A 27,122-nucleotide genomic window follows, 5' to 3' on the forward strand; every position below is an offset into this window, starting at 1 on the left:
CCTATAAGACATCCAATTTATGATGTCCAAAAAGTGGTTGGTGATGCAGGACTGGAGAGAGGATAGGGCTATATTATATAATGTATTGATATAGAGATGAAATAGAGTTAAAAGAGAAAGGAGTCCAGGATAGAGACTTGGGATATACCACTTGGGTTGACCTGGAGGATGATCAGTAAAGGAAACTGAAAGTGAGTGATCAGACAGTAAAAGGAGAGCCAGCAGAGAGAAGTATCACAAAAACCTAGAGAGGAAGGAACCTATTCTGGAAGAGAAGAGTGAGGGTGATTAACAGTGTCAAATGCTGTAGAGAGGTCAAGAAGGATGAGGACTGAGAAAATGCTAGTTAATTTTGCAGTTAAGAAATCACTGATGATTTTGGAGAGGGACATTTTAGTTGAATAATGAAGTTAGAAGCCAGACTAAAGAGAATTTAGATACATGTGAAGAGAGGAAGTAGAAACATCTAATGTAGGTGGTTTTCTCAAGGAGTTTAGCTGATAAAGAAAAGAGAAATATAGTGTAGTGGAGGGCCTGCGTCCCTACATGGCTCGGTGATGTGGTGAAGAAGAAAGACCAACTCCGTTTATTGATCTGAGGGTCCGGGTATTTATAGACAGAAACCGCAAGCCTACATGGTATTCTGCTTGTCTCCTGCCCTAGTGATTTAATCAGTCTTATCTTAAAGACTGTGAGCCTAGAGGGCATCTATTTTACATATCCCTTGTTTTCTGTAATTCTCTAGTTTGTCTCATGGAGACAGCAACATCTGTGGGGCATGGAGACCATTCAGGATGATAATGAGCACTGGCTCAAAGAACAGTTTCCCAGAAGGTCTATCCTGATCTTGTCAACCACACTCCACCCTGGCCCTCAACAATATAGGATAATAGTTAGCAGACATAGGTAAACTGAGGGGTTTTTTTTAATGGTAGGCATTTTAGAAGGAGCTAGTACATAGGGACAGATTAAATTTAGAGAGGGAGAGTGAGTAGGCTAGAGGGGCCAATATGCTGAGAAAGAAAGGATGGAAATAGGATGAAGGGTGAACATAGAGAAGTTTGCCTTGGCAAGGAGAAGGGGCTACCGCTTCATGTAGAATGAAGGAAGAGATAGTAGGAGATGATGTCAGAGCAATGTGAGGTTAATGTGTAGTTTGAAATAATGATGACCTATAATTGAGGTAGAAAGGACATTTTTATTTTGGATCCATAATAAAGCATTTCTTCCTCATCTTTTAAGTTAGTTCATATTAAAAATACAGGGAAAATATGTATCAAGAATTCCCTTTTTAATTGGGGTCACAGAATCATGTCCTTTGCATAACTTTTTATTTTTTTAAATCTTTAAAAAATTTATTTATTCATTTTTAGTTTGCCACATTCACTTCTGTAAGATTTTGAGTTCTAAATTTTCTTCCCCTCCCTCCTCCTCCTTCCTCCTTAAGATGGGATGGCATGAAATCTGATATAGGCTATACACATATAATCACATTAAATACATTTCCACCTTAGTCATATTGTAAAGAAGAATCAGAACCAAAGGGAAAAATCACAAGAAAGAACAGACAACGACAACAAAAAAGAGAAAATAGCATGCTTTATTCCGCATTCAGGCTCTATAGTTCTTTCTCTGGATGTGGATAGCATTTTCCATCATAGTCTTTTGAAATTATATTAGATCCTTGTATTGCTGAGAAGAGCTAAGTTTATTAACAGCACAGTGTTGCTGTTACTGTGTACAATGTTCTTCTGCTTCTGCTCACTTCACTCAGTATCAGTTCATGTAAGCCATTTCAGGTTTTTCTGAAGTCCACCTGCTCATCATTTCTTATGGAACAATAGTATTCCATTACATTCATATACCATAACTTATTCAGCCATTTCCCAGCTGATGGGCATCCCCTCAATTTCCAGTTCTTGGTCACTATTAAAAGACCTGCTGTTAATATTTTTGTACATGTGGGTCCTATTCCCATGTTTATAATCTCTTTGGGATATAGACCTAGAAGTGGTACTGCTAGGTCAAAGGCTATGCATAGTTTTATCGCCTTTTGGGCATAGTTCCAGATTGTTCTCCAGTATGTTTGGATCAGCTCACAACTCTACCAGCAATGCATTAGTGTTCCAGTTTTCCCACATCTTCTCCAACATTTATCATTTTTCTGTTTTGTCATGGTAGCCAATCTGATAAATATGAGGTGGTATCTCAGAGTTGTTTTAATGTAGTGATTTAAAGCATTTTTTCATATGGCTATATATAACTTTAATTTCTTCATCTGAAAACTGACTTCATATCCTTTGACCATTTATCAATTGGGGAATGACATATTCTTATCAGTTCTCTATATATTTTAGAAATGATTCCTTTATCAGAGATCCTGGCTGTAAAAATTGTTTCCTAGCTTTCTGCTTACCTTTCAGTTTTGGTTGCATTGGCTTTATTTGTCTTTGCATAACTTTCATCTTAATCTTTTTAATGAGAAAAATTGAAGTGATCTTTTCTTTATGGGTGAAAGGAGAATATTTTTAATTTAGGGATGTTTTTGCAGTGTCATAGAAGGAAGATAACCTATGTAATATAAAAGCATTAATAAACTAGAATAATATTTTACTTAGGATTTCACTTGGAAAAGATTTAGGTTGTAGGGGATAGAGAGCCACTACAGAGTAAATAAGATCTCAGTTGAAGACCTGTTATAGACATCCATGGTTACATGTTATATAACTGCTCACTGCTCCAGGCCACCGTTTATGATTTTAAGTGGCAGAATGGTTTCTTATATGCATTGAAAGAGGGCTCTGTTTGTTGTGCAAAAAGTTTCACATTTAATAATTAAATTGTTAATGTATTTTGAGAAATTAAATAATTATTCACACCTGAAAATTTCAGAAGGGTCCTCACCTCATGTAGGTATATCTTAGTTGCAGTCATTTTTACTTCATGAATGACTTAATCTTGGCCAACAGAAAAAATCCTTAATTGTAGCATTCTGTTCCCTCCCCCTGCTAGATAACCTAGATGATTGTGTACCTCACAAAAAATATTTTTCTTTAAATATTGCATCATTTGAACGGACATCTTAAACTCATCTTCCGAACTTCTTTATTACAGTTGCCCTGTCTCACAACGTAGGTGTCATCCTCTTTCTCACCCTCCATATTCAATCTGTTGCCAAGGCCTGCTGATTTCATTTTTGTAACATCTCATATTTTCCCTCTTCTGACTTACACTGCCATCACTATTGTGTAGGCTCTCATCATCTCACACCTGGGCTATTGCAATAGCCTGTTGATTGGTCTCCCAGATACTTACCCCAGACAGTCTCTTTGGGATTCAAAACCTTTCTTCACTTGCCCCTTTCCTATTTTTCCTACATTCTTACATCTTGACTCAAACCTTTTCCCTCCACCTCCCTTACTCTGCAATCGAGTGACATTGGCCTTCTTGAACAAGATTCTTCATCTCTTGACCTCAGGCATTTACTGATACTTTGCCATGCCTGGAATGTTCTCCTTCTAGTACCTTTACTCTGTTGAATATTTCTAGTTGTAGTTTGTACATAGGTTTTACCTCTTGTAAATCTTCCCACCCCCCCAACCCCACACCCATACACATACACATTAAACTGTGAGCTCATTAAGACAGATATTGTTTTCATCTTTCTTTGTATCATCACTGTCCAGCATCCAAAAGGTGCTAAATAAAGGTTTGTTGAATGTGACTATATTTTCCATATGTTCTAAAAAAGGATATTTCTTTTTGTACAAAATAATTGATAGACTTAATATGTTTTGGTAAACTTTAGAAAATGTTTAGTAGTAATCTAGGAAAAGATAATTTTTTTTTCCCATTCTCTGAATTTTGACTGAAAATAGAATCTGGTTCTTTGTCAAACTGAGAAACCAAAATATTGCATATGCTTTACAATAGTTGTCATCTCTTTTCATCTGTTGTTGTAGCTCTTAATTGCATCATCCTTTTTGCTAAACAAACTTTTAAATTTCACTCTGAGAAAAAGTTATATACCAAGAATATTTGTAGATGATATTGAGGAACATTCCAACTAAGACCCTTCTAGCTACAATTTTTTTCATATCTATTTAAGATAGAATAGATAGGTTCTTTCATTGTAGTTATTTCTTCTTAGCATGCAGTATTTAATTTGATATTGAATAATTTAAAAAAGTATTATGAATTTGATATTTTATTCAAATCCAGCAAATTCATATGCAGTACAAAACCATTGTACTCCTATAGCAAAAACACAGTTTTTAAATTATTTTAAATTAAATTAATTTATTTTATAATTAAATAATAATAATAATGGTATTAATATATAATAATTAAATTTAATAATTTAATTAAATAATTATTTAAATTTCCTGTGAAATTTAGGGCTTTGTTTCAACTAAGTTGGAAAGAACTCTGTGAGCAATTGTAGGACAAAAAATAGAACATAGCTATGATCAATTCTGGTATCCCTAAAAGGAAGACATTTGGTAGTATAACCTTGCCTTCTTTATGTGGGCCTGCTAGTGCGTTGGTAGTTATGAAGGGACATAGGTAGATTCACTTGACATTGACATTCATACAGATGATTTGAAATGAATATGAACAGTAGTAGCTTTTCAAGTCAGACACATACCAGATTTGTTCTGCAGAGGTGGGTGGAGATAATAGGATTGTAGAGTACATCTAGTCCAACTGTCTTATTTTACAGATGAAAGAATTGAGGTCAAGAAAGTTAAGGCACTTGCTCAAGGTCATACAGGTAGTAGGTGACAGAGCTGGAATTCTTGACTCTCTTTATTCCCTGCACCATAGCTCATGGCTGTCAGCTGGAACTATATAAACCCAGATCAAGGAAGATGCCTTATGCAGTTGGAGGTTTCATGTACCTAATCAGTATTTTTTCATGCTGAAAATTGTGAATCAAATAAAATTCTCTTTAGAACTCTATCCTTAGAACATTATTTTAAAGAAGGATTTTATTATTAAAAAATCATGACTAAATTTTACTTAGATAATTTTTATATTGTCCTTTAGATGTTTTGTGAGGGAATGAATATATTTTAATTAATTCTCATTATGTTATTGAGGGAACTTAAGTAGAAAAATGTGTGTGTGTGTTTGTCCTTTGTTGCCAGAGAAGACCATGCTATCAGAGAAATATGACATGACTTACACTTGACTTTGTTTTGAGTGAGGGAGGGCTGTGCACTGAATCCAGTGCACAAATATTCATCAGGATGACTGGAGATGACCCAGGATGAGGCACTTAACCCTGTTTGTTTTAGTTTCCTCATCTGTAAAATTAACTGGAGAAGGAAATGGCAGACAGTTCATTATCTTTGTCAAGAAAACCCCAAATGAAGTCATGATGAATCAGAAGTGACTGAAATGATTGAAAAACGACAAAAGACAGTGTAGCATAGTGAATAATGGTTCAGCTTTGGAAGTTAAAAAGACCTGGTTCTGCCTTTTATACGTAATAGTGTGGGCAGATCACTTAACCACAGTGCTACAGTCAACTCTCTAAGATTTTAAGTTACAGAAAAGCATCATATCTATGTGGGAAGAACTTTTTGCATGTGTAAGGAAAGGGAAGGGAAAAAAGAAAGAAAGAAGGAAGTGATGTGAGGTGAGGAGGAGGGGAGCAAGGGGGAGCTACTGGTGAATGGCCTCAATTTTTTTTTTAGTGAAATGTGAGGCATGGTTCTCAGCTGAGAGGGTGGGAGGAGGAGGAGCCATAGGGAGATTTGAAGAGGGATAAAAAGGTTTTTGAAAAGTCACTGTAGTGAGTGGAAAAGTAAGTTAATTAGGGAATTAACAGATTGCCCTGCTATAGTGAGGATCCAGTTGAGATTACATAACATATACTTATAGTGGCTCTATTTAACACAGGTTTCATGATTTACTCCAGTTTTATTCAGCAGCAAGTATATAATAACAGCAGAAAAGTGGGAGTGATTTAAGTTTGAGGCTTAGTAGGGCAAGATCAGCAAATGAAAACGGGATAGTGTAGAATTTAACTGATTCACAAAGGGGTCAAGGTGAGTGTAGTTCTCAGGGGAGAAGAGTGAAAAAACTGAGGGGTGGAGGAATTAGAAGTCATGGTTAAGAACAAGGTTTGGGGTTTCAAGGCAGAGTTTGGAGAAATGACAATAGATTGTGGTTAGAAAAGGGAATTTCAGAATTAACACCAGCTAAAGGGGCTCTGTTCTGGACCCTTTTCTCTTCTCCCTCTCTGTACTATTTCACTGTAGGATATCATCAGTTCCTCTGGTTTCAGTTACAGTCTCTATCCTGAGGTTTCACTGATCTACTTATCCAGCCCCAACCTTACTCCTAACCTCCAGATTCACTTTTCCAGCTACTTTTAGACATTTCAGATTGGTTGTCCTACTGATAGCTTAAACTCAGCATTTCTAAAACCACACTCTTTATCTTGTGCCCTAAACAGTCTTCACTTCCAAATTTCATTGTTACAGTCCAGGACACTACCATCCTTCCAGTCCTCCAGGCTCACATTCTGGGTGTCAGCTTCGATTCTTCACCCTCCCATATCCCATATCTACTTTGTTACCAATGCCTGTGTATTTTACTTTCATAACATCTCTCAGATATGCCTCCTTCTGTCCTCTACCATTATTCCCTCTCTGATACAGTCCCTCCTCACCTCAAATCTCGACTATTACAGTATCTGCTAGTTGATCTCTTGGCTTCAAGCCTTTCCCCACTGCAATCCATCCTCCACTCCGCTGTCAAAGTGATATTCCTAAAGTAGAGATCTAACTATGTTACTCCCTATTAAAAAAAAAAAAAAACCTACAGTGGCTCTTTATCACATCTAGGCTCAGATATAAAACCTACTGGCTTTTAGTCCCAGCTAAAATCCCATTTTCTCTGAGAAGCCTTTCCTGATACTCCTTAATGCTAGTACCTTACCTCTTTATCATATCTATCTATTTATATACCTCTCTGTCTGTCTATAATTTGTTTGTGCATAGTTGTTTTGCATGTTGTGTCCCTCATTAGACTTGTGAGCCCCTTGAAAGCAGGAATTATCTTTTGCTTTTCTTTGTATTTTCAGTGCTTAGTGGGTGCTTAGTAAATGCTTAACTGATTCGAAGGATTATATTTTAAAATTTGGGTTAGAAGTTCTATTTTTTTTTTTTTTGCATTCCAAATGATTATTTGTCCAGAGTTTCAGTAGTTTAAATTTTTTAATTAATTTTTTTTTCAATTTACAAAAATATTTTTTTTCTTCTTCACACCTCCCTAATAACAAATATACAGAAAGAAAGCAAAACAAGCTCATGCATTGACCATGTCTAAAAAACATATACCTCATTTTACATGCCAGAGTCTATTACCTGTCAAGAGATGAGTAGCAGGCTTTGTCATTGGTCCTCTGGAATCATGGTTAGTCATTTTGTTGATCAGAATTCTTAGATCTTTCAAGGTTGTTTATTTTTTACAAAGATGTATAAATATGCTCCTTATTCCGCTCACTTTGCTCTATATTATTTTATACAAATCTCCTCAAGTTTCACTGAAAATGTCCCATTTGTCATTTCTTATAGGACAGTAATATTCTGTAACAGTCATATACCACCATTTATTTAGCCATTCTTATGAATGGGGTTCAATTAAGTCCATAAACTACCAGCTACATACAAAAGCATAGCAGCTAATAATTTCTTAAGTTGTGACAGTGATAAATACATCCTTCAGAGGTAACCAGGACAACTTGTATTCTTGGACCTGATTTTTACCAGCAAGGAAGAACCAGTTACTATGGTCAAAATTATGGAAGTGGTTATTGAATTTGGTGATTTATGACAGAGAAGACAATGAAAGGGAGGCATAGTCTGTGATATGTGCCCTAGATTTGTGGAGAACAGATTTTTAAAGTTTCAGAAGATAGATGGGTAGTATTCCATGAACAAAAATTCTACAGGAGAAATGAGATGAGGGGCAGGTGAATCTCTCAAGAACCATATTTTGAAAACAGAGAATTCTGATCAGGAAGAAAAGGGAACATTAATCCCCTTCACCCCCCAAAAAACTGATGTGAAAACATAGGGCACTTATTAGCCAAGTTATATCTGAAAATGACATATGAAAGATGGAAACAAGTGCATACATTTATCCTTTCCTTTAATGGATGATAAAATTCTAATGTGTAAGGTTGGCATTCATTAGCCATCACAATAATTTTTCATACTGTATTACATAATTGTCTTGGGAGATTGTACATCATGTGGTTTCAATTATGAGTATTTTGGTCAGTGAGTTTGATGTGTCAAAACAAAATTGATCAATTACATTAAAAACCAGTAAACTTGACTTTGGTTTTTCAAAAATAAATTCTAGAAGGTATTATTAAAACTGTAATGAGTAAACAACAAGCAGCTAGATGACCCAGTGGATAAAGTGCTTGGAATCAAGAAGACTCATCTTCATGAGTTCAAATCTGGCCTAATTTACTAGCCCTGTGACCCAGATTAAGTCATTTAACCTCTTTGCATCCTCAGTTCCTCTTCTTCAAAATGAAGTGGAGAAGGAAATGACAAATCACTCATATCTTTGCCATGAAAACCCCAAGTGGGTTTGTGAAGTATCAGGACATGACTGAAATGACTGAACAACAGTAAACAGCTAGAAAAGGAAGCTGCACTCAGAAAGATCCTCTGTGGTTTTTTCAAGATTAGGTCATGACAGACTTATGTGATTTCTTTTTTTTAGCATGGTTGTTAGATTGGTAGATCAGGGTATTGCTCTTATTAGAATCTACTTAGATTTTAGTCAAGCACTTAAAGTCGTTTATGTTATCCTGTGGAAAAAGGAAAAGATTTGGGCAGGTGAAATATAAACAAGTTTGCTGACTGTATCCAAAGAATAACCGTTAATATTTTTGAGACTGTCTTGGGAAAAGGTGTCTAGTGGAGTGCCCTAGGGGATCTTTGCTTGATTGTCTTGCACTTGTGATCTAAATATCAATTTTCTAAGTATATGGAGGACATATGGCTAGAAAGAAGTTGATCTAAATAAATATGTAGGTATTTTAGTTGACTGGAAACATTAGTGTGTATCAGCAGTGTTATATGGCCCACAAAGTACATAATTCCATTTTTGACTGCATGAAGAGAATCATAATGTGCATAATGAGGAAGATGATAGTCATTCTGTAGATGCTCTGCCTTGGTTATACCACATCTATAGTACTACTCTTCACCATGCATTTTAGGAAAGACTTTGATAAGATTGAGAATACCAGAGAAAAGAAACTACCATGGTAAAAGACCTCTGATAAATACCATTTACAAATCGGTTGAAGAGACCAAGAGGATTATAATGTGGAAGAGATATTTGGGTTATTTTACATGACTCCAGAGGACAGCACTTGGACAAATAGTTAGAAGCTACAAAGACAAAAACTTAAGCTTTTTGTAAGGCATATATTACTAGCATTTAGAGCTTTCCCAAAAAGTGGAATGCAGGTAGTTTGTCCCCTTTGATAAAGGTATTTAAACAAAGACTAGTTAATGATTTGTCATGTGTATTGCAGAGGAGATTTTTGTGCAGACCTAAGAGAACTTCTGATTCTGAAATTTTATGTTTACATGACCTATAATTTTTTTCAAATTTATTTCTTTATTATGAATCGAAAGATATCAATAAACATGAATATTTCCATATACAAATAAGAATAGAAAAAGAGGATTTTTTATGAAATATTAACTCTGATGCATAGGTTGATTTTTTAAAATAAGTATCTTAAATTTAACATGGTGGTTTTAACACTTCTCAGCCTTTTTGTGTCTTCTTCTGAATTTCCTTCTGTTCTATTCTGTGTATTTATTAAATGTTTTGTTAATTCCCTTCCTTTCTCCTTTCCTCCCTCTCTCCCTCTTTCCTTCCTTCCTTCTTTCCTTCCTGCCTTCCTTCCTTCCTGCCTTCCTGCCTTTCTCCCTGTCTCCAAATAAAAACTTTTGTAACAGATAACTATAGTCCAATGAGACCTATCCACACATTCATTGTATCTAAAAATATGTTGTTATGTATCCCAATTAAGAGGTGGAAAGCATGCTCATATAGCTTAAGTTATAAATATGCTGAGAACTGTTATTGAAATCTGTTAGCTATAAATGGTTATTTTTTCAGATAAATCCCATTGGTTTAGTAATAGAAGATAAAAATAGGGCAAATTTACAAATATTGTACCCTGTTTACTAATTTTAAGCCATAATGTGGAGTATTCTGCTGTACTGTGGTACTGTGGAACCTGACCACTATTTATAACATTGTTTCTATGGCACAATGCATTCAAAGATACAAATAATAAGACTGCAAGTATGTTTTCCCCAGTTTAATATTCCCTCAACTTTGGCACTATAAAGATGTGTTAGAAGTTCCTTTGGGGCCCCAGGTATTTGGAAAGTAGAGGCTCCTTTGGGGTAGGAAGGTGCTATAGGAAAAGCAGCTCTATAAAGATGTGTGAGAGCAGGGATGGAAACTAGCCACTAGTTGGAAAAGGAGATTGGCTATAGCAGCAAAGGTAGGCAATAGAGACTTTGCAGATGGTGTCTTTCAGGGAAGAGATGGGAGGGCTTTCTGCACTGACAAAGTTAGGTTGTGATTGTTTGAGAATCAGTGTAGTATAGTAGAAAGAGCATTGGCTTTGGGAATCAGGGAGGCCTGGGCACATATTTTGCTTCCGATACTAGCTGTGTGGTCTATAGGCAAGCCATTTAACCACTGAGCCTTAATTTCCTCATTTGTAAAATGAAATTAATAATATCTGTAGTGCTGACCTCACAGTGTTGTAAGAATCAAATGAAATAACATGCAAAGTACTTTGCAAACTTGAGAACCATATTGTGTGAGTTATTATTAATTGTTTGTGTGGATAGGTAATGAACTTGAGTATTTCTAAATTTAGACCACCTGGGTATGTACATATGTTTAAATTGTATTGGAAGTTACAGCACTGTAAACTTTGACCTTTAATGATTTACTGTCCTTTCCTTTGAATATTATTACCTTTGCAGTCAAACTGTATTTTAGTAAAAATTAATTTCTTTAGCACTAATGTGTATTTGGATTATATTATTCTGTGCTTTTCCCTGTGACAGCATAATTATAAATTACTTGCTGGATTATATGAGTGGATGAATAACATCTGTCCATCAGGTTTAATGTTTAGAGGACTGCCTTAGTTGAATTAAAAGTACTTAAATATTTTTGGAATACTTTTTCTTCCTGTTATTATCTTTCATCATAATTTTAATTCCTTGAAGGTTAAAAATAAAAATATTTGAAGGTAGCATGGTATAATGAAAACACCTTCATACTTGGAGACAGGAAACCTATATCCTAGTCCTGCTGGGACTAACTCATTATACATGATTTTTAAGTTTCACTTTCCTATTTTGTGCAAAGAAAGGATTGAATCATGTTCTTCCTAAAGTCTCTTGAACAACTAATATTATTTTAAAGACATATATGTCCTTCATGAACACTTAAATTTAACAGTTAAAAATACATTATAATAATGGAGTAAAGTGGGATGGCTATTTTGATATTTATGCTAGAGAAGGTTCATTGTAATGGGGTCTGCTTAGAAATCAATGTTATTGTTTCCATTTCTTGTACTTTGGATGGGATTGAATTAACATTACATAAATTTTTTTGATTGCTCTATCTACCAGGGACGTGACATTTTTTTTCTACTTATTAAAGAATATTTAAACTAAAATTTAGTACTTTCAAATTTTCTAATCTGTAAACTTTCTTAAATGACTTTGAGAAATAGGTGAGGGCAAATTAAATCACATTGGCAGAGTAGTGTTAAGAAAGTATATAACATTTTTAAAATTGTAGAATTTCAGTGCTATAAGGAAGCCTGTGTATCCATTTAGTGCAATCTGCTTTTAGAGATTAGAAAATGGAATTGAGCAACATGAGTGAGGCCTAGAACCCTGGTTTTCTGACTTCTACTCCAGGGTCTTTTGTTACATATATACATAATCTAGCCATTCGAATTCTATGTGATGATGATTTTAGCATCAGAATTTTTATCTTTTAGTAATTTGAAAATCATTTGAATGTCAAATGAAAACCACAGGATGCAAATTGTGAATGTATATATGGTCGTATGTAATATCCTTAGATCTGATTTAATAATCTTGATGAAATAATTACATCTTCTTTCCTTTACAGAACACTTTAAATGCATCGTGAAGGTACTTTTTACATTACTGTATACACAGGCTCTTGCAGCACTTTCAGTTAAATGCAGTGAGGAAGACAGGTTAGCCTGGAAGGACTTGGGGACACTCAAAAAGGTTAGTTATTTATTTATCATATTCAATTTAATTTAGTAAACCTTTATTAAGTATTTTATTTATGTCAAAGGCAATGTGAGAATACAGAAATGGATGAGACGCATACAAAAATAAGTACTACAAGACACATTACAAACCATATTATTAGAAGAGATATAAACAAAATAATTTAGCAATATGGAGAAGATAAAGATTGCTTCTGCTTGTTGAAAGCTTTATGGAGGAGGTGGCATCTGATTCTTGAAGGATGGTTAGGATTTTAGTAGATAAAGATATGAAGGGATGGCATTTCAGGTGGAAAGAACACTGTGGGCAAAGGCACAGAGGTTGAATAAAGTATATTCAGGGAATAGTGAGTAGTGCTGTTTGGTTTAAAACAGAATATTTGAAGGGGAATAGAAGGAAAAAAAGACTGAAAAGACAGATAGAATCCAAAGTAGGAAAGCCCTTCAGTGTTATGCTTAGGAATTTATATTTAATTTAATTGCTTTACTTTTAGTATAAAGTTTCCTTCTTATGTTAAATTTTGTGGACCTGTATGTGAAAGCTGTTGTACTATGTACAATTATAATAATCAAATTTTGCCCTACAAAAAAAAGATGGGAAAATGCATCTACCTCTATTTTGTTGAAAAAGGTGGAAACTATGGGGTGGAATCTTGTGAATACTATTGCACACAGTCTTTGTGTTAGTTGATATTGCTGAAGTTTAATTTTTTTCCCCTAAGAGGAAAGGTTTGATAGGGAGGGTTAGTTAAATTTTTGCATGAATATAATATGAAGATTTGTGGAACCTTTCCTGTTTCCCTAAACCTGTTTTCCCACAGCTCCTCCAATATTTGTCATTTTTATCTTTTGTAGGGAATCAGTGTTATAGGGAATTAAAAAAAAAAACTATAGAAGTTATTTGAGCAAGGCCATGAGAATGGAGATAAGTTTAGGAATCTTTATTGTAACAGCCTTAGGTAGATTAGAACCAAGCACGTAGAGAGACTGGAGGGAGGCATGCTGCTTAGGCTATCACAACAGTCTCAAGGCAAGGTAAAGGACTTGCAGTGTAGTGATAGTAGGAATAGAATTATTTAAGAAACGTTGTCGAAGCAAGATCATAGGATATAATTTGTAAGGGGCCCTTGAGATAATCTAGTCCAACGCCTTCATTTTACAGATAAAGAAACTGAGACCCAGAGAGATTAAGTGACTTGCCCAAGGTCATACAAGTAGTAAGTAGCAGAGCCAGGATTTGAAATCAGATCCTCTGACTCCAAAACTTTTCCACTGTACCACATGTTCCCTGATGTGGAAGGGTAGCCTCATTGAAGTCTTCTGATTATGCCCCTAAATATGAAAACAAGTGGCCTTTGTTCATATTACTGATCTTTCTTTTACTGTCTCTCCTATAAGCACTATAGCGAAATTTTACCTTTATTACATTGGTCAGTATTTGACTTAGCCCATACTTACTTAATCTGTTATTTGTTCCTGTTATAATGAAACTGAAAAATGGAAGTACCATTGTTAAAAATAAAAATTCTGTTCTTAATGACTTGTAAAGGTGTCCACAAAGTCTTAGTGCAGTTTTAAGCTACTGAAAGTTAAAACTTCAGCCTTTTAATAGTTTAAAACTGTACTAAGACTTTTAGGACACTGTGTAAATACTACCTTAGTGCCTTACTTTGGACTTGCTTTTTAGGTTTAAAAGAAATCACTTTATTCAAAGTTTATTTTTTAAAATAATAAAATAAACTTTTTTTTGAAGTATTTAAAAATTAAATTTCATTTTCTTTTCAAGTCTGAAAATTCTCTATATCCCTCCTCTCATACTCATTGAGAAGGCAAGAAAAACAAAACCTCTTACAAACATGTACAATTAAATAAGTTTCCTAATTAGCCTGGCTTCCCCCTTCCCTCTGGAAAAAAAAAAGGAAGGGAAAAAGAAAGAAAATGGTCTTCAATTCTACTCATCTAAAGATGGATAGATAGATAATAAGTTCTTTGGAATTGTGGCTGATCGTTGTGTCTTTCAGAGATGTTTATCTCTGCAATATTGTTCTTATTGTATAAATTATTATTCTGGTTCAGCTCACTTCAGTTCTCATCATTTCAAACAAGTCTTCTGAAACTATCCCCATCGTTACTTCTTATAGCACAATAGTATTCTGTCATCTTTATAAATCACAGCTTGTTCAGCCATGCCCCACTTGATGAGCACCCTCAGCTTCCAGTTCTTGGCAAAAAGAACTACTGTAAATATTTTTGTACATATTGGTCCTTTTTCTCTTTCTTTGATCTTTTTGGAATATAAACCTAGTAGCAGTCAACACTGAATCAAAGTGTATGCATAGATTAATAACTTTTGAGATGTAGTTCCAAGTTGCTTTCTAAAATGACTAGACCCCATTCACTGCTCCACTAGCAGTGCATTAAGGTACCTTGTTCCCCACAGCCCCTCCAACATTTGTCATTTTCATTTTTTGTCACTTTGTCAGCTAATACTGTGGAGTTATTTTTAATTTGTATATCCCAATAATTAGTGATTTGGAGAATTTTTTCATATACCTTTCTACCCAGAACACCACTTCCCTGGGGACAGCCCCCTTCTCAGCCTCCCTTGGATCTTCAGGTTGGAACTGTGTAATGGGTGACATAAGCTGCTGGTTGGCACTTGTCCTTATTGGTGTGCCCTGGTATGGGTCTGGGACCTTTTCTTGCCCTGTGTACTGGAGTACTAAGGAATGGCATGCAACTGCCCCTCCCCATTATACTCAGACCTCCCTTTCTGTCTCCCTTTTTGTTGAACTGGGCTGGACTAATGACATACTTTTTTTCTGAATTTCCTCATCAGAATTTGGTTTAGTTATATTTTCTAGATAAATACAGTCCCTACCCTTGAGGAGCTTACAGTCTAATTTTAATTCTCTCTATATTTTATTTTATTTTTTTTATTTAACTTTTAACATTTATTTTCACAAAGTTTTGGGTTACAAATTTTGTCCCCTTTTATCCCCTTCCCCCCCCAAGCCCAAGCATTCTAATTGCCCCTGTGACCAATCTGCTCTCTCTTCTATCCTCCCTCTCTGCCCTTGTCTCCATCTTCTCTTTTGTCCTGTAGGGCCAGATAGCTTTCTTTACCCCTTAACCTGTATTTCTTATTTCCTAGTGGTAAGAACATTACAGTTTATCCTAAGACTTTGAGTTCCAACTTCTTTAGCTCTCTCCCTCTCCACCCCTTCCCTTTGGAGGACAAGCAATTCAATATAGGCCAAATCTGTGTAGTTTTGCAAATGATTTCCATACTAGTTGTGTTGTATGGGACTAACTATATTTCCCTCCATCCTATCCTGTCCCCCATTACTTCTATTTTCTTAAGATCCTTTCCCTCCCCATGAGTGTCAACCTCGGATTGCATTCTCCTCCCCATGCCCTCCCCTCCATCCTCCCCCCCACCCTGCTTGTGCCCCTGTCCCCCACTCTCCTGTATTGTGAGATAGATTTTCCTATCAAAATGAGTGTGCATTTTATTCTTTCCTTTAGTGGAATGTGATGAGAGTAGACCTCATGATTTTCTCTCGCCTCCCCTCTTTATCCCTCCACTAATAAGTCTTTGCTTGCCTCTTTTATGAGAGATAATTTGCACCATTCAATTTCTCCCTTTCTCCTCCCAATATTTCTCTCTCACTGCTTGATTTCATTTTTTTTTTTTAAGATATGATCCCATCCTCTTCAATTCACTCTGTGCACTCTCTGTCTCTATGTATGTGTGCGTGTGTGCATGTGTGTGTGTGTACTCCCACCCAGTACCCAGATACTGAAATGTTTCAAGAGTTACAAATATTGTCTTTCCATGTAGGAATGTAAACAGTTCAACTTTAGTAAGTCCCTTATGACTTCTCTTTGCTGTTCACCTTTTCATGGTTCTCTTCATTCTTGTGTTTGAAAGTCAAATTTTCTTTTCAGCTCTGGTCTTTTCATCAAGAAAACCTGAAAATCCTCCATTTCATTGAAAGACCATTTTTTCCCCTGAAGTATTATAGTCAGTTTTGCTGGGTAGGTGATTCTTGGTTTTAGTCCTAGTTCCTTTGACTTCTGGAATATCCTATTCCATTCCCTTCGATCCCTTAATGTAGAGGGTGCTAGATCTTGTGTTATCCTGATTGTATTTCCACAATACTTGAATTGTTTCTTTCTAGCTGCTTGCAATATTTTCTCTTTGACCTGGGAATTCTGGAATTTGGCCACAATGCTCCTAGGAGTTTCTCTTTTTGGATCTCTTTCAGGCAGTGTTCTGTGGATTCCTTGAATATTTATTTTGCCCTCTGGTTCTAGAATCTCAGGGCAGTTTTCCTTGATAATTTCATGGAAGATGATGTCTAGGCTCTTCTTTTGATCATGGTTTTCAGGTAGTCCCAGAATTTTTACATTGTCTCTCCTGAATGTATTTTCCAGGTCAGTTGTTTTTCCAATAAGATATTTCACATTATCTTCCATTTTTCGAATCTTCTCGCTATGTTCTGTGATATCTGTCTTTCTCATAAAGTCCTTAGCGTCCATCTGTGCCATTCTAGTTTTGAAAGAACTATTTTCTTCAGTGAGCTTTTGAATCTTCTTTTCCATTTGGCTAATTCTGCTTTTGAAAGCATTCTTCTCCTCATTGGCTTTCTGAACCTCTTTTGCCAGTTGAGTTAGGCTAGTTTTCAAGGTGTTAATTTCTTCACCATTTTTTTGGTTCTCCTTTAGCAGGGAGCTGATCTGCTTTTCATGCTTCTCTTTCATCCCTCTCATTTCTCTTCCCAGTTTTTCCTCCACCTCTCTAACTTGATTTTCAAAATTCTTTTTGAGCTCTTCCATGGCCTGAGCCCACTGGGTGGGCTGGGACACAGAAGCCTTGATTTCTGTGTCTTTGTCTGATGGTAAGCATTGTTCTTCCTCATCAGAAAGGAAGGGAGGAAATGTCTGTTCTCCAAGAAAGTAGCCATCAATAGTTTTATTTCTTTTCCCTTTCCTGGGCATTCTCCCCAGTCAGTGACTTGACCTCTGAATATTCTCCTCACACCCACCTCACCTCCTGGTCCTCCCAGCCAGCGTTTGGGGACTGGGATTCAAATGCTGCTTCCTGCCTTAGGGCTTTTGGCGGGGGCAGGGCTGCTATTCAGTGTGAGAATTAAGTTCAGGTGGTCAGGTCGGGGCAGGGCCGCCCCTCAGGCTCAGTTCCCTCAGGGGGTTTATGTACAGACCTTCCACAATGGATCCAGGCTCCCGCCCGCTTGGGGAGCCGCTGTCTGCAGCTGCCTCTCAGCTTCTATCTCCCGGGGGGCCTGAGCCATGGGGGCACCCCACTCTCCTCTCGACCCGCCAAAGAGACTCTCTCACCGACCCCGTCACCTGTGGGTGGAGGGGCTTGTGCCGCTGCTGGAGATCCCGTCCCTGAAGCCTGCTCGGGTCTGTACCTCTCGGAGCCGCGGCCGCCGCAGGTCTGGGCTGGGCTCCGCGTCTGCAGCGTGATGGACCTTTTGCGAGAGGTTTGCAGGTCCCTCTGTGGGTGGAGAGACCTGTGTGGCCGCTGGAGATCCCATCCCTGTAGCCCGCTCGGATCTTTTCCTCACGGTGTCGCGGCCGCTGCAGGGCTGCACTCAGCTCCCAGTCCCAGCGCCCAGTCCGCAGCGCGAAGGACCCCCCGCGAGAGGTTTGCAGGTCTCTCCGGAACAGAAATCTCCCTCGCTCCAATATTCCGTGGCCTCTGGGTGCAGAATTCACCGTGAGTTGATCCCCTCTAGCCGTTCTGTGGGTTGTGGGTTCAGAGCTATGTGTATGTGCATCTTTCTGCTCCGCCCCCCCCCCCTTATTTTATTTTTAAGTGTTTTTGTTGTCAATAACATATTGTTGGGTTCTGGTTTTAAACCCATTCTTTCCTCCTTTTCTGTTTTATGGGTGAGTTCATCCAATTCACATTCTTAGTTATGATTGCTAATTCTGTATTTCCCTCCATCCTATTTTCTCCCACTTTTCCATTTCTTTCTTAACTATCCTCTCTTTAAGAGTTGTTTTGCATCAGACTAATTACTCCTTAATCTACCCTCAGTCTTATTCTCTTATTTTCCCTTAACCCCTTTTCCTTCTTTTTACCTGATGTTATGGTAAGATATATTTTTGTACTCTTTGTATGTACAAACTTCCTTCCTTTGACCAGTGCAGATAAGACTGAGGTGGAAGTGTTCCCTGTCTCTCAGTGTCCCCTCCTTGTTGTATAAATTCCTTGTGTACATTATTTAAGTGAGATAATTTCCCCCAGTCTTCCTCTCCCTTCCCTCAATTCACCCCTCCTCCCTCACACACACAATCTTCCCCACCCTTTCCATTTTTCTTTTGAGATCATTTGGGAATTGTACAAATTGAGTGAACTTCACTGACTTCGTCTCGTGACTCAGTTCTGTATCCAGCTCAGTTCCCTTTCTGTTCAATAATACATCTAGTTCAATTTCTGCTTTGTGAGAAAAATGTAATTCAGTTACATGAATTGTGAGAAAACTTTATTTCCTTGTTTGAACCTAGCCCTGTGTGGTTGGAAAGCTAGATCATGCCTCTCTGTTGCTTAAAAACCCTTAACGAAGGACCTTAGGTTATACTGACTCAGAAACGCAGTTGGATCTCAAGATTAATACAGGGATTTTTCTTATAATTATACATCTCATGATGCATATGTCTTATCTGAAAACTGGCCCTATAGTGGTCAGTCAATTACTATTTCCTTGTTCTTTTGATTGAATAGAGACACTTTGGGGGGGAGTAGTTAGGACATCTCTTTCTGATTTCAGGGAATTGCACCTATTTACTCTCCCCCTCTCAATTCAGGAAGTTCCTAATCTTTCCTCCAATTAGAAATCAGATTACCTAATTTTGTATCCTGGTTTGTAGCCTTTTAATTGTTTTCTTTTAATGAATAAAAAAATCTGTTTCCACCTCTAACTGGGGTCCAGTGCCAAGCTGAGGAGGCCCAGTCCTGATTTGTTGTGCAGTTGGCATGCATTGCCTAATAAATAGATATACTCAGAAGCTCAAACCTTTGTTTTCTCATTTGTTTCCGATTCTCTCCATCGCAGGAGTTGGACGTGATGGCCTGTCAGGTCCCATCCAGTTCTAAATCTGTGGTCCTATCATACATTGGTCTGTGTCCATCGATAGAGAGAGAAAACCCCTTTCCTCAGTCTGCCCTGGATCTGTGATCCAGGACTGGGTAGTAAATGACAAAACTGCCATGACATCTGTCCTCATGGAGATGCCCCAGAATGGGTCTCAGACCCACATATGTTCTGGTGAACAGCCTCCTCCTGGACTGGAGTACTCTGGGCAGAGTGCTCCTGGTTAGAACCCACTCTAAGTGGATGTCTGCAAATCTTTCTGTCTCCCTTTGCAGAACTGGACAGGAAAAATGATTTACTGTGACTTTGTCTTGAATTTCTCCAAGATCCGGTTTGGTGTATTCTCTAGATCTGTTTGGTAAAGTTTCTGGTGGAGGGGAGCTCTTGGAACCACTTCTTTCTACTTGGCCATCATGTCTCTGCCTATTCCTTATATATTGTTAATGTTTTACTTTCTTGACACATGAAATATTTTATTACATGAAAAATTGTACTAGTCTATGAGATAGTTTCCTCCATTTTAACAAGAATTTTAAAATATTACTGCATCAAAATAATTCTTAAATGCAGAACAGGTTGTGGATTGAGGCAACAAATTGTGTCTATGGATAGGAAATGCATTTTAAATTTTTCTTCATGTTGAAGTACCTGGAATCATTATGGGTATAATGTGACATCTGCCACTGGCTATATCTTATCAGTATAATATTGATTTAATTGAAAGGAAAGCTGAGAATTTTGCTCTAGTGAAGTCTCTGGCAACAGGTTTATTTCTCCCTCTGTACCATCTCAGTTGGCATCTTATTAACTATAATGAGTTTAGTTATCATCTGGGAATCATCTGCACTTATCTATCCAGTTCCACATATCTAGTCCTAACTTCTCTTTTGAATTCCCTTCTTGCCTTTTGAACATGACAGCTTTTTTAGTACTTGAAAACAGCCATAATGTCTCCCCTGAATGTCTTCTTCTCTAGACCTAACATCTGCAGGTCTTTCTACTGATCATTATTTGACACTGTCTTGGTAGTCTTCCTCTAAATGTTCTTTAACATCAGAATCCTTCTAAAATCATGCTGCTTAGAATTGAAAATAGATTGAAAATAGTTCTCTGCCTTCCCAAGCCCCCGAATCTGTGATGAATCAGGGTAGAGAATTCCTGGTGAGGAAATTCTTTTTTTAGCAATGCATACTGGCAACTTTTCTGTAATTTAAAGTATTAGAGAATTGCCTAAGGAATCTGAAAGCTTAAGTGACTATCCCGAGTTAAACAGCCAGTATGTGTAAAAGATTGGAGTTAAACCAGATCTTCTTGAAACCAAGGCTAGTAAAATTTTTTACTGTACTATGCTTGCTATCTCTTTCTGGAAGCTGTTCTTGTCTTAATGCTTCCTCAGATTCTATTTGGGTTTTTGTTTTGTTTTGTTTTTTGTCTACAATGTCCTCACTGTTAACTCATATGGAGTTTTTATTCTATTAAAACTGCCTTCTTTACCTGTCTAACCATGCCTGCCTCTTTAACTTGTAAAGTTAGTTTTTTGAACCCAAGGGTAAAATTTACATATATTCTTATTTCATCTTATTAGATTCAGCCCAATTTTCTAAACCATTAAGATCTCTTTGGATCTTGATTATGTCATCTGTTGTGCCATCTATCCCTGCTAGCTTTGAGTCATCTGTAAATTTTATAATTTCTGCTTTTCTCCATTAAGAAAATGTTTAAGAAAATCCTCACGGCAAAACACAGTCCTTTGGGACTGTGCACTGGCAGTCTCTTTCCAAAATGACATCCAGAAAATTCTGAATCCATCTAAATATATTATTATATAACCACGTATCTCCATCTTTGCCAGAGCAATGAGATACTTTGTTAAATATTTTGTTAAACTCTTAATAATGATATCTAATGAAGTGTTTTCATTCTTCATTGCTGAAGAAGACCATGCCATCAGAGAAATAATGACATGACTTGCACTTTACTTTATTTTGAGTGAGGGAGGGCTGTGCAGGTCACCAGCCTCACTTCTCCTCCAGAGCCATCTGAATCCAGTGACCAGATATTCATCAGGATGACTGGAGATGACCCAGGATGAGGCAATTGGGGTTAAGTGACTTGCCCAAGGTCACACAGTTAGTGAGTGTCAAGGGTCTGAGGTGAGAGTTGATCTCAGGTCCTCCTGACTCCTGCACTGGTGCTTTATCCACTGGACCACTTAGCTGCCCCAATGATATCTAAAAGCATTTCTCAGATATACCAATTTATTGACCTTTTCATCAAAGGAATCAAGATTAGCCCAAAATGACATTGTCTTGATGAATTCCTGTTGGTTTATTGTGATCACTGTTTCCTTTTCTAAGTGTTCACTATCTTTTTTTTAAAAATAATCTAGAATTTGTCTGGTGATGTAAGTCAAAATTCCTAATCAGTAGTCTAAAAATTCCATTTTCATCCATTTTCTTGAAAAAATGGAGGCCATTTGTAGAGAGCTTTCTTGTCTCTCATCTTCATTTCACTTCCAATGACATCGCTATCTTCTCCTGCATCTACAGACTAATGATGAGGTGGTCCCACTATTTCCTCCAGCTTCAGATTTTGAGGTGGCCTTTCTGCTTGTCAAAGCCAAGTCCTTTAACATACCCTTAATGTCATCTTCTCTAGCAGATTTCCTTAACCCCTATGTGCCATTCTCTTTCTAATCTTCAATCTCTCCCTGTTTTCTGGCTTCTTTGTTTTCTATCTACAAGCTTACCTAAGTCTTCTTCATTCTTGAAAAATCTTCCCCTTGTCATTCTGTATCTTTCCTCTCCTTAACTAAATTCCTTGTAAAAAGCCATGTGTACTTGATATCTTTATTCCTCTCCTCCAAAACTACTACTCTGTATCTTCTAATCTCATTATTTAACTAAAACCAATCTCTTTACAGTTATTGGTAATTTTTTTAATTTAAAAAAATATTTGTTTTAGTCATCCAAAATTTGCCTTCTTTCTCATCCTCCCACTTTACCCCCTCTTCAACTGAGAACACAAGAAAAAAAAATCCATTGCAAATATAATCAACCAAAACAAATTACACTTTGACCATGTCCAAAAAAAATTTGTCACATTCTGCATTCATAGCCTTTCACCTCTCTATCAAGAGGTAGGTAGCATATTTCATCAGTAGTTCTCTGAAATCATTGTTTGCTATTATACTGATAAGAGTGAAGCAATAGTATTCTATTCATAACTGTACTATAACTTGTTCATCTATTCCCCAATTTATGGGTACTCTTTTAGCTTTCCAGTCTTTACTCCCTCTAAAAGAGCTATTAATATTTTTGTATATCTTTAGAACTATTTTTGCTTAGAGCTATTCCTCCCCTTTATCTACCTCTCCTAATTCCGCCTCCCCCATTCTCCTTTTTCTCTCCTCTTTCTCTGTTGAGTAAAATGTATTTTTGTACCCAGCTCTGTGTGTGTATGCCTGTGTATATTCTTCCATTTTATGACACTCAGATGAGAGTGAGTTTCAAGTGACAGACACTTCCCTCAATCCTTTCCTCTTTATTTGTATAGATGTCTATTTGTGTACCCTGATTATGTGAAATAATTTTTCCTAACCTTCATTTCCTTTCCCTCCCAGTGTATTCCTCTTCCCCTTTCTTTCCCTTCTTAGAATCATCAAGATATAACCAAACTACTCTCAGGCCTTCTGTTTAATTGGACTCCCTCTATAACCTCAGATGATGATAGGATTCAGAGGGGATGCGTGTATCATCTTTCCAAATTAAATATAAGTTTATCTTTTTTAGTACTTTTATTCATGTTTGCCTTTTTATATTTCTCTTTGCTTTTGTGTTTGAAATTCAGAGTTTCTCTGTATCTCTAGGCTTTTTTTAATCAGGAATACTTGGAAGTCTTCTATTTCATTAAAGTATCATTTTCCACCCTATAGCATTATACTTAGTTTTGCTAGGTGAATTATTTTTGGCTCTATGCCCACATCCTTTCTCTTCCGGAATACTGTATCCCAGGTTCTCCAGTCCTTTACAGTGGTGGCTGCTAAATTTTGTGTGATCCTGACTGTGGCTCCTTGGTATTGGATTTTTCTTTCTGGATGATTGCTATATTTTAATTTTGACTTAGAAGCTCTAGATTTTCCTAGGATATTCCTGGGAATTTTCATTTTGGACTGTTTTTTTCATGAAGTGACCAGTGGACTCTTTCATTTCTTTTTGGTCATCTGGCTCTAAGAAATGTGGGTGGTTTTGTTTTAATATTTCTTGAAGTAGGATATCTAGGCTCTTGTTTTAGTTGTGATTTTAAGGTAGTACAATAATTCTCAAATTCTTTCTCTTCCATTTGTTATCCAGATCACTTCTTCTTACTATGAGATATCTTACATTTTCTTTTTTTCCAATCTTTCATTTTGTTTATTGCCTCATAAAGTCATTGGCTTTTATTTGCTCCACTCTAATTTTAGGGGAGTTTGTTGCTTGTATCAAATTTTGTATCTCTTGTGCTAAGCTGTCTTTTTTCTGTCTAATTCTTTCATAGCTCTCATTTCTTTTCCAATTTTTTCCTTAAGTACTCTCATTTATAAAAATACTTAAAAACTCTTTTTATCATGTTTCATCTCTTCCAGGAATTTTAGCTGAAGTTGTGCCCAAGCTGGGTTTTTCTCTGAGGTTTTGTTTGTAGATGTTTTAGAACTGTTCTCTTATTATAGATTTATGTGTTGAGTGTCTGTCACCATAGCTTATGATGTTGGGATTCTTTTTTTGTTTGCTCGTTCTTCTAGCCTACTTCCTCGCTTAGGACTTGGTGTTAAAAATGGGCTCTGTCATACTTCTGGGGGGATAGTCTAGGCTGATGCTGTTGCTACTTTCTTGGAGTATTGAGTGTTATGTTTCTCTGGGATCTCTGGGACAAGCTGGGGACTTCCTAACTTTCAGTGCTTCCAAAATGATCTAATCTAGGGCAAGTCTGACTGATACCCTCTTGGTCTGAGTTCTTGACCTGGGTTTGAGTTTGAGCAAAGTACACTACTACTTCTCTCGACTTGGTCTCTGTTAGCCAGCTGCACATCTCTAGTTCAGCAACTACATAATAGGCTCCCCTTTGGTCTGAGATTCCTTCCATGGTTATTCCTCTGCAGGCTGGGATAGATGCTGGGCCTGGGGTCTGAGCCATACTGCCTTGCTACTACTGCTGCTGAACTTGCTCCTTTCTCTATTCCCTCGCAGGGTTCCCTACCCAGCAAGCTGCCCTGGGTGCAGATCCCTGCTGAGTCCAGCCTGGGCCTTTGACACCTCCTCTTTCCCTGAACTTCAGCTGAAGTGCTCACGTACAGGGAGCTCCAGCCTCACAGTCCACAGGTTCCCTGACTTTCTTCCTGTGCCAAGCTAGGAGGGACAAAGGATTCACTAACTTTTTTTAGATTTCTCCATCAGGACACAATGTGGTGCATTTTCTAGATCTGTTGGGGGCCATTTTGTGGAGGAGCTCACTGCACTGCTCTCCACCATTCATCATCCTGGCCCCACCTTCTCATCATCTCTTAATTGCCACATCTACTGGCCTTTTTTAAAATCTTCATTCTTCTTGACCTGTTTGCAGTATTTGATAGTGCTGACCCTTTTCTCCTGCTGTATACCTGTTCCTCTATAAGCTTTTATAACTCTTTTCTTTCTTAGTTCTCCTACCTGTCTGACCCCTCCTTAAGCTCTTTTGCTGAATTTTTATGTGTTTCACCTACTAGCTATTGGTTTTCTCCAAAAGAGGCCCTCTTCTCTTTTCCCTTAATAGTCTCTCACTTAATTATCTCTCCGCTTCCAGGAGTTCAGTTTTCTCTGTGCTTATGATTCCTAGATAGATTTTTTCAGCCCTAATCTCTCTTCTGGGCTTCCATTCTGCATCCCAGATTGCCTGTAGGCATGTCAGACTCACATCCAAAATGGAATTCATTCTCTTCTCTCCCAAACCTTCCTTTGCACTGATTGTTCCCTTTGCCTGGAATGCTCTCTCTCTCAACCTCCAACTCTTGTAATCCTTTCCTTCCTTCAAGACTCGGGTCAAACCCCACCTGCTCCAAGAGATCTCCCTCTCTCCATTGTCTCCAGTTGCTGGTGTCATACCTTCTAATGTTATTTCCCTCTAATATATATTTATCTTGTATTTTTTGATTTCTATATGTTGTCTTTATTTGGATGTAAGCTTCTTAAGAGTAGGGACAGTTTTTGCTTTTTCTTTCATATTCCCTAATCACTCATCATAATGCCTGGCACATAGTACACATGTAATAAATGCTCATTTCTGTGGTACTTCTGTTCTCTACAGTTCCTTCAGCAGCTGAGGATGCAGTTAATCTGGACCAGTAATGGAGCAGTTAGCAGTTCTTGATTTAATTAAGAACAGCTAAGTGCTCTTTTACTTCTGAGGACGGTGGTGGTGGTAATCAGCTCCTTATTAGCCATTTTTTCCCCTCTCAGATCCAAAGTTATATTTCTTGGCAGACAAAAGAGAAGAATTATAAAAATTGAGCATCTATGCCTTAACTTTTTTTGTTGTTTATCCTACCCACCCTGAATAATCTTTGTTTTCTTTCTTTGATTTTCCTTATTGTAACTTTTAAAAAATTTTTATTATTGTTGTTAGTTTTCTTTGCCAGCTTTAGCTCATTCTAATCTTTAGCATTCTTGATATCATTCTTACAATATTGTGTCACTGTTCTTGGTCCTATCTTTTGTGCGTGCCTACATACTCTCTACCTCACTGTGGCCTGGCAGAGGTATAGGTCTAGCAAAGAATGAATTTTATTTCCAAGGACCAGTCTCTAACTAAATATGGAAAAGGTCATTACTAGTAGACTGGTCAGTTGGTAATGAATTCTTAATTATGGCAACCTATGAATTGAGGGAAAAATACAAAATTGTACCCACTCTTGTGCAGCCTCTTTCTGCTTCTGCACTGATGGTGGCAGAAGGTGCTAAGAATTTTTTGTGTACAATCTTTTAAAAATCTGAGTTGTGTAAATTTTCTCTGTATCCATATTGGTCTCTTCAGAGATTTCTCAGTTTTTCTTCCTATCAGTTATCATCTTTTATCATCTTTTCTTCTTATCTTCTTATCATTAAGGCAAGTCAGGAAATTATTTGCTCTTCTGTATTTTAACAAAATAACACATAATGTTTTGTTATCCTTTGGAACAGTATGAGCCTATATGTGTGTATGTATGTATATGTTTGTATCCACACACACAAATACATATATACACATGCGCACATGTATATATGTATATAGGTGCATATATGTGTATAATAGTTTTAAATAAAATAGATTAGAGAAATGAAGAATTAAAACTATAAAAGAAAATAATATGACCACCTTGTCAATTTTGTTTTAATTTTTATTTTTTATCATGAGCTTAAACATTAAAAATGTCACTTTCCTACTTATAGCAGAACACAAAGATTCTGCATGAAACCATGGATCTCCATTTCATATTGCTTATTTTTTTTTGTGTGTGTGTATGTATGTATGTGTATAATAAATTCTAATAAATTATTAGTTTAGAAATTGTCTTGCTGCTGTACTTCTTTTTGTTCTATTCTGTGCATTTAAAAAATATTTCAGTGACCCTCTTTTGGCAT

At 36.9% G+C, this 27,122-nt stretch overlaps 1 protein-coding gene across 10 annotated transcripts in view; it reads left to right on the top strand.

Moving 5' to 3' along the window:
* The window catches only part of UBR3 (ubiquitin protein ligase E3 component n-recognin 3), a 314,350-nt gene that overhangs the window by 250,655 nt on the left and 36,573 nt on the right, over positions 1-27,122 (top strand). For 9 of the 10 annotated variants that reach the window (XM_072612269.1, XM_072612275.1, XM_072612270.1 and 6 more), the window contains one exon: positions 12,232-12,356. In XM_072612269.1, the coding sequence (XP_072468370.1) occupies positions 12,232-12,356 (125 nt within the window). Of the gene's footprint in view, positions 1-12,231; positions 12,357-13,523; positions 14,029-27,122 lie in introns of those variants that run through there. The other variant, XM_072612278.1, reaches the window with a different exon arrangement.

Source organism: Notamacropus eugenii, chromosome 5 (assembly GCF_028372415.1).
Source record: "Notamacropus eugenii isolate mMacEug1 chromosome 5, mMacEug1.pri_v2, whole genome shotgun sequence".
NCBI lineage: Eukaryota > Metazoa > Chordata > Mammalia > Diprotodontia > Macropodidae > Notamacropus > Notamacropus eugenii.